This window comes from Danio aesculapii, chromosome 18 (genome assembly GCF_903798145.1).
Source record: "Danio aesculapii chromosome 18, fDanAes4.1, whole genome shotgun sequence".
Taxonomy (NCBI): Eukaryota; Metazoa; Chordata; class Actinopteri; order Cypriniformes; family Danionidae; genus Danio; species Danio aesculapii.
The window spans coordinates 4,540,627-4,549,303 of record NC_079452.1 but is presented as its reverse complement, the minus strand read 5'-3'; the positions used below and the strand labels follow the sequence as shown (position 1 = coordinate 4,549,303).

General features: G+C 37.9%; 1 protein-coding gene across 1 annotated transcript in view; it reads right to left on the bottom strand.

Annotated features, from left to right (window-relative positions):
* Positions 1–338: 338 nt before the first annotated feature.
* Positions 339–8,677, bottom strand: part of ppp1r13l (protein phosphatase 1, regulatory subunit 13 like) — a 46,467-nt gene continuing 38,128 nt past the window's right edge. The window contains exons 12-13 of the mRNA XM_056478208.1: positions 5,669–5,862; positions 339–1,212 (exon numbers count right to left, since the gene is read on the bottom strand). Coding sequence (XP_056334183.1) covers positions 1,177–1,212; positions 5,669–5,862 — 230 coding nt within the window. The 3' untranslated portion in view covers positions 339–1,176. The remainder of the gene's footprint in view (positions 1,213–5,668; positions 5,863–8,677) is intronic.

The following is an 8,677-nucleotide window of genomic DNA, read 5'->3' as shown; positions in this document are numbered from 1 at the left end:
AAATCATACACTGCCTGCCTCTGTTCAATGTTTTAAACGCATTAATCAACTGCAGTCACCGTAATATCGAATTAATACCTGACCAAGACGATGAAGAACATTATGTTAATATATCATTTGGGATACATTACCTTTTAAAAAAATACATACAATGCTGCTTTAGTGACCTCTAGAGGTCACGTGGGCATAGTGTTGTGGGTTGTGTGTGTGTTTTGCCCTCTGCTGGTGGTTTTCATGCACAAAAATGCCCCCCGGATACAGTACAAGCATAATCTGGTTTGCAAATAGCTTTATTAGCAATTATGTAAATCCCTGTAAAGAGCACAACAAACCACAACTAGTATTTATTTTATTTATTCTTTTGTGCAAGAGCATTACAAAGAGAAACAATGTATCAGCGTCTTCTGAAAAGTCACAGTCAATGGATTCAACAAAGAAAACAAAGCAAGCTCTCTCTCTCACACACACACATGCCTCTAATACAAACTTCCCTCACATCAAAGCAAATATTTAACACACAATCCACATGGAGAGCACACCGTTTTAAGAAAACGTTTGCTCATATTCTATAAAGCACACGGCGAAAACAGAGACAGGAATAACCAGTTTAAAAAAGTTAAATAAAATAAAGAGTAACATTATCAAATACTGTAAATCATCTGAAGCGGATTAAGGACACCAGTCTTTTAATCAATATCTAAAAAGCATTTGTGTATCAATGCAAACTTATTGATTAGGAATCGGTAAACAACTACCAAGCAAATGAATACACAAAAAGCAATACTGACATACTGATGAATTCCTTTCTGCTCAGTGCTGAAGAACATTAGTCAAGCCTGTCTGAACAAACAAATTATGAGATATTTATACAATAAATTTATGAAACTGAACCTCTAATAGGTAGCACACTCCGATGTAATGTTTAAATGACAGTTTTCCAATAGTTAGGTTTATATAAACCATTCAATCCACTTTTCCCAGTCAATCGACTTGTCATGTTTGACTACAAAGAAAACTAAACTGGAATTCAAAGGAAAAAAAACAACATTAGCTCTACACTGTACATGTTTGAAATCCCATTATAGTTGTCCATAATGCAAAGTTTAAAACGAAGAAAGTAGAGAAAAGCTCCAACACATTCAAACACCAGTGAGTCTTGTGTTCAGATGACATTTTTCAGCAGAGAGTCTTGGGTCGCACTTTAGGAAAAAGCTGCATGAGAGAGAGAGAGAGAGAACAGCAAGAATGAAGTTAAAGACCTGCTAAACCTCATAGTCTAATGCATGCTTGCAATAGTATGAATATTAGGACATAAATGACCTTGAAAATATGGTTAAAAATTAGAAGAATGTATGAAAGACAAAAGGCTGCTGTGGCTTACCAGACAAACAACATTTATTTTAGACATTACAGGAAAAGAGAGGAGTATCTACTTTGTATACCATTTATTGAAGAAATAAAGCACAAAGACGTTTATGAGGATAAAAACTTTGGTCAAATTGTCACTAGTGTTAGCTTTAGCTTTATTAATTTTAGTTTCAAAAATAATAATTTTATAAATACTAATACTAAAACATTTTGGTAATTATTCTAATGCAGTCATCTCACTGAAATTTTGAGCCATCTGGAGGGCCAATGGGTTCCTTGATACATGAAGCATTGCTCATACAAGAACTATTTATCAAATCTAGCGGTTTTATTTTGGCAACACATCAAACAAAAACTGCATATGAAACCATACAAAACATTCTAGCTATTGACATAACCTCTGTTCCCTGAGATCATTGCGAGCATTGCTTTAATGCATATAGAAGAAAACTCTTGTTTACTGAAGCCAGATTTGTTCCCATTTGTGTAAATGTAAAACAAAGGTGCTTTATCCTGTCAGAAAGGGTGGGACCAGGCTATGACCCTGCCTATTATAACATTCTTCACATTCATTCAAATGAAGCAACAATCAAGAAGTTGTTTTTGTTCCCTTTTGAATGCTCACTGTCATTGCTTTTGAAGCACTTCAGAAGGATCTTACAAATATGCAAATACTAAGTCCCGAACATAGTTGAGGACTATGGTAATTATTGTAGGTATACAGATACTAGGCTGTAAGGCATTGACATTCAGATTATAAAATCTGGCAAATATAGTCACGGCAAGCCGGTGACCCACAAATGTCATCAATAGAGACAACACTGGACCATGCACTGGAGGATGCTATACTCCTGGTAGAGTAGGCTCTCAAAGGCATAAGTTAACTCAATGACATCATATACCCAGTGGGAAAATCACTGCTTATGACTGACAGTCACTTAGACCACACTTAAAGCAGACAAAGAGCTGTTCTGTCTGTCTGTACTCTGTTCAGCACCTTAATCGAGCAGAGGGTCTTACGCCCGATTCACATGGGGCTTCAGCAGCAATTGGCGCTCAAAACATTGAGAAAGTCCCAACGTCTGCAGCGAGCAATGCCACTGAAGTGGTTCTGATGGATCCACAATGCAGTTTGGCAACGCCTGACATCACCCATTCAAAGTGAATGGAAAGCATTGACGCTAACACCTGTGTGAATGTGGTATGAGGGTTTTGTTTGTCGTGTGCAAAAGCAATGTGAAGCCTTTGCTTTAAAGATGTTGAGAGCACTTTGGCAACATAGCCGAGCTTCTGCTTAAGCACAATTTCTTCGTCGAAAGGTCCAAAACTTGAGAGAAGAAGTACTGACTAAGAACATTTGCTGGTCTTTGACTTGCTTATTGCCAGGAGGGCCATTTTTGTCATCAAGGGCCATACCTGGTTCCTCCACAGAGGAGCCACTAGGAGGAATCTCTTTTTACCTGGGGAATCAGCTCCATTTGGGGAACAGATGTGAATCTGTCCAGGGTGCCACAGCACTGACAGTGGTGGTCTACCCCAGGAGTTCTCAAACTCCTGGAGGGCCGATGTACTGCAGATTTTAGCTCCAACTTGCCTGAACATACCTGCAAGGATGTTTCTATAAAGCCTAGTAAGAGCTTGATTAGCTAGTCCAGGTGTGTCTGATTGGGGTTGGAATTAAACTTTGCAGGACACCAGCCCTCTAGGAGAGAGTTTAATAACTCCTGGTCCACCCTAACAGGAGCTTGTGCCAAGCGTTAGGGCAAACATGATCGTTGAGCCAGAGGTGGAGGGGACACATGTAAATTAGGCACAGATGAATAACAGAGGCAGTGGTTGCCTTTAAGTCGACCACCTTCTGAAAATGGTTGAGGGCGCACATTGTCACCAATTTAAAAGACACCACCTGTCGCTCAATAGACAGTGATCACTGGTTATCATCCAAGCACACATTTGGATCAAGTCCAGTAGTGTACACTGGAGACATGGCCAACCAAGAAATAGCATGTTTTGGCATCCTTCACTTCAGTGAGATTGAGATGATACTTGAGCACCACCAAACTTTCCATCTCCTTGCCGATTGATTAGGCCATCACATTCATGGCCTAGAGAGTTAGGTCCTTTAGCTCACAAAAAGCCTTTTGATGTGGGTGTTTAGAAGCACTGCCATAACGTGCAACACTGAGCCAGCCTTGTTATCCAGCACTGAGGTGGTCCTGCAGGGCTTGGAGAAGTGTGCAGCATGAATCCTCAATGTAATGGCAGAAGGCAAACAGAAGTGTGAATAAAAGCTTATTCCAGTTGAGGGAGTTTAGTGTATCCTCTTTGCCCTGTATTGTCAACAGTGGTGAGAATGGCCATAAAAGAAGACCCAGTTCTTGCTGAATAGGGGCATGTCATGTCATGTTATTGTGGACAGTGAGTAAGGACTGTGACATGCCAAGCCAAAGCCAAACAACTAGCACCAACGAAACCCAACTGTGTTATCACATCACGTTGGATCGCATCTGGACCCAAATGCTGTTTATGTACACACCAAATTCATGAAAGCCGACTGAAACAAGAGCCACGTTCTGTGCCTGTGTAAAGAGGATGTGTCTTTCTGCTCTGCTGGGGGCATTAGTCTGTTTTATTGTCACGCAAAGGAGAACTTAATTTCCTATGCGCACAGACAAACGTAAACAAAACAGCATTTAGCGAAATAACAGCAGGCCTCGTTGTGCTTCTTCTTGGCTTGAATTGTATACATGCTACATCACTTCACTATGTCACACTCACGCTCTGATTTACTGTTGAATAACCAATCAGAATTCTCTCATGAGCTGATGTCCGACATCGATTCTACACGCTAAATTGGGCCAACGAGCCCAAGTCTCCATGCCGCCCCTTGTAAGATACCAGTGTTCGTGCCGGCCTTTTGCGGATGAAAGTGAACAGTGGGGGGCGGGCGGTGGTGGTGGTTTTGAGTCTCCATGCCGCCCCTTGTAAGATACCAGCGCTCGCGCCGCCCTTTCACAGACGAAAGCGAAGGGGGGGGGTTGGGGGGTCGTTGTGTCCTGCCCTGGGCGATCGGCCACATTGCCCTTGCCTAAATCCGCCTTTGCACAAATTGTGAAGTTGGAAGAAGGGCCTCAGAATCTGCTTTGAAAGCTTCCTAATCTCCAGTAGCAGAAATGGCCAAAGACTTGGAGTCATCTGCAAGCTCCATGTCAGATGAAATGCCACAGCAGCAGTTGAGGGCCATTGGAATAAATATGACAAATAAATGAGAATTAATGTGACAAATGGCACAATAGGCAGGCTTATATCACATATTCTGGCAGGCTAAAGCCCCCTTGGTTTGTGCAGTTACACTAACGTGAACGATTCAGGCTTTAGTTTTTGAGTAAAACCCACTTTACTTTTATTATTACTTTTATTACCTGAAAAAAACTGCCAACAGCATTAAGGTGGTGAGGTTGAACATATTTTTCCAGTTGTTTTCAATGAAATGCTAAGTGTCTTTTAAAATTCTGAATGCTGAATATGTGCTCTACATTTATTCTGGTTGCTGAGAGTTGAAAAATGCTCATCATTGGTGAAACACAGCACTTTTACTGTGAATTATTAGCCAATCATCCAACCACAGTAGAGGTAGGGTGGGACCAACCTACAACATTCTTTCTACAACTTGCACAAAGACATTTAAATTTAGTCATGATGTTTTTGTCCAAAGTAACTTACAAATGACATCAAGCACGGCAACTGAAAATTGGAGGAAAATTGTGCTAAGATTTTTTGGAGACAAATTATTTCTAAAATCAGCAACAAGCAACAGTATTGTCAACATTCTGTGTCATAACCAAAGGATTCAGCTGCCTAAAATGCTTTGGTGGACACAGACTTCAAATGACAAATTTCACTGTGGAAATAGTGTGAATGTGAATAGTTCCTTAGGTCGAGGTGGTCACCAAAATGTTTTTAGAAAGCTGAAAATGATAGTTTTAGGTATTTGAGGGTGCTTGTGTGTGCACTTTTATTTATCTGTAATTTTTTGCCAATTGAACTTAATCTCTGGTCATACCAATATGATTTAACATTATCAAGACTTGCACATCAGGGCTAAAGATTTCCCCTCATAGATTTTGCAACCCAATTGGTTTGGATGTGTTTGTCAAAATGTGCTGCAATGATAATAGAAGGCTGCTTGCTTTATTGTGACTTCTGTGTCAGCAATGCCTCATGCATACACAATTTAAAATACAAAATATTCTACATAATAATGGCAATGCCCATTTTCTTGTAAATGGGTTCTTCTTACCCCAAAGTAGTTGTTTGGTACAAAGCCCTCTCTCCCGCACAGTGAAGCCCACCACCAGCCCTCGCCCTCAGGTTTCTGCAGAATGGTAACCATGTCTCCTTCTTTGAAGCTGAGTTCATCAGGAGCCTGGGCAGGATATCCCCACAGTGCATACACCACCCCACTGTTCTCTACGCCCATTGCTTCCTCCACACCTAAACAATAGCACAGACATCATGGTGACTACAGCAAACTAAACTGCTGGATACATTATGGGCCAATTTATTAGGTACTCCTTGCTAGCATAAGATTGAGCCCTGCATTTGCCTTCATGAAGTATTCCCAAAGAAATCGCCCATTTCACCACATCTCAAAGGTGCTCCATTGGACTGAGATCAGATTTGTCATTATTGTGCAAACACACAGAGTTTGTCTTGTGTGTGATTGCATGTGTATGAAGAAAATACCAATAAAAACATCAGGGATACACTTGCGAACGAGCGAGCGAGCGAGCACGCACGCACGCATGCACGCACACACACACAAAATATACTGATTTTATTTTTATTTTATTATGTTTTATCCATACATGTTGATTGTTAAATTTACAGTTTAATCTGATCTGTTACTATTTTAAATTTGTATTTTATATTATATACAGTTGAAGTCAGAATTATAAGTCCCCCTCTGAATTCGATTGTAGGGTTAATATTTAATTTAAAAAAAATGATTTCAGTTTATTTTAAGGTACAAATCTGTATGCTGTACACTATTAGCAAAACATTAACTAAGACTTTTAGTTCAACAAACTACTAATTAATAGTGTGTTTACTGTAGGTATTGGGTAGGATTAGGGGTATAGAATAAAAACTTGCAGACTATGTACTTTACACAGTTGTAATCAGATTTATTAAACCTCCTTTGAATTTTTTTTCTTTTTTAAATGTTTCCCAAATGATGTATAACAGAGCAAGGAAATTTTCACAGTATGTCTGATAATGTATTTTTTTTCTGGAGAAAGTCTTATTTGTTTTATTTCGGCTAGAATAAAAGTAGTTTTTAACTCTTTAAAACCCATTTTAAGGTCAAAAATATTAGCCCCTTTAGGCTATCATTATTTTCAATAGTCTACAGAACAAACCATTGTTATACAATAACTTGCCTAATTACCCTAACCTGCCTAGTTAACCTAATTAACCTAGTTAAGCCTTTAAATTTCCCTTTAAGCTGTATAAGTGTCTTGAAAAATATCTAGTAAAATATTATTTACTATCATCATGGCAAAGAGAAAATACATCAGTTATTGAGGTCTTAAACCTATTATGATCAGAAATGTGCTGAAAAAATAAACAGGGGGGCTAATAATTCAGGGGGGCTAATAATTCTGACTTCAACAATATATATATATATATATATATATATATATATATATATATATATATATATATATATATATATATATATATATAAATATATAAATATATATATATATATATATATATATATATATATATATATATATATATATATATATATATATATATATTACAACTACTACTACTATTTATTGTGTTTTCTATACAATAACTGCAATAAAGCAATTATTAAATAGAATTGAATTGAGAGAGAGAGAGGGAGAGAGCCTTGCACAGAAGAGAGATCACCGCTCGCTCTGCTGCTTGTTATCTTTGTGTATTTTGGAATTGAACACACCAAATATAAAGATATGTGGGACTGGGACTGTTAGTCCCACATGCCTTGAGGCTTGTCTTCTCATCACTCACCCTTCACCTCTCATAGGAAGATTTTAAAAACTCTGACAGACATTTTACAGTGAGAGGAACTGCATCTGCACCTTGTCTACTGACGTCATTACAGCCATGTTGACTGCAGCAGTCGATTAAAATAATCCTACAGTGGCTGTAGATGACTTTACTCTTTATTAAGTGTCTCTTGCAGCAAATCCAATGACGCGTGTAGTGATGATTCTCTCCAGACAATCAGTATCTGCAGTGTTTACACATGACACTATAGTAAAGGTAGTAACTGCCTTTCTTTCATCTCAAACCAGTCTATCACTCAGACATAAACAAGCTTTTTGACCGTTACAGAATTCACAATTGGATATTCTAATTGGAAATCTAAATATATTTCTGTTTTACAGATCATTCTTTGTAAACCCTGGTGAAGACATGCGTGAAAATTCCAGCAGATCAGAAGCTTCTGAAATACTCCTACAAATAACTCCACATTCAAAGTCACTTAAATCGCCTTCTTTCCTCTCCATACTGATGTTTGGGTTGAATTTCAGCAGACTATTTTTGACCACCTCAGCATGCTTAAATGGATTAAGCTGCTATTATGTAATTGCCTGGTTACTTATTTGTAATAACAAGCAGTTGAACGGGTGTACCTAACAAACTGACCGATGAGTAGGTCCACACAGAATCTGCGCGTGCAGAAATCTGCAGAGTTTTATTCCATCATTAAGTCTATGTATTTACTTCTGTAAATGTAAGTAAATTTATATTTATTCAGCTTTAAATAAATTTCACTAATATTTTGTGATATAATAATAGTAATATTAAAAAAATGTTCATATGATTTATTTACAGTACTGTTTGTAAAGTAACATTTTCTGTCTTTAGTAGATCTATTATTTGAGAGACTTGCTTTGCTTACCAAATAAGTGGATCTAGTTGGATTTGCATTGTAAACGTTAAATAACAGTTAAAAATGTGTTATTTTTTAGTTCATATATTAAGTTTTTAGTTATGATACTCATTCCGCATAAATCTGCTGATTTTTTACAAAATTCTGAGCGGAAACAGCAAAAAATGTCCGCAGATTCTGTCTGGCACTACTGATGAGTGTGCCGATTAGTGTGTTCAAATTACTCAGTGTTTGTGAATAAATCAAGGTGTTTTACATGTCATCTCCACCCAGTAGTTATGTATTATCTCATTAGTACTGACCGTTGTTTCCAACCCATTAGAGTATATGTACTATTAACTCAGGAATGAACAGCAC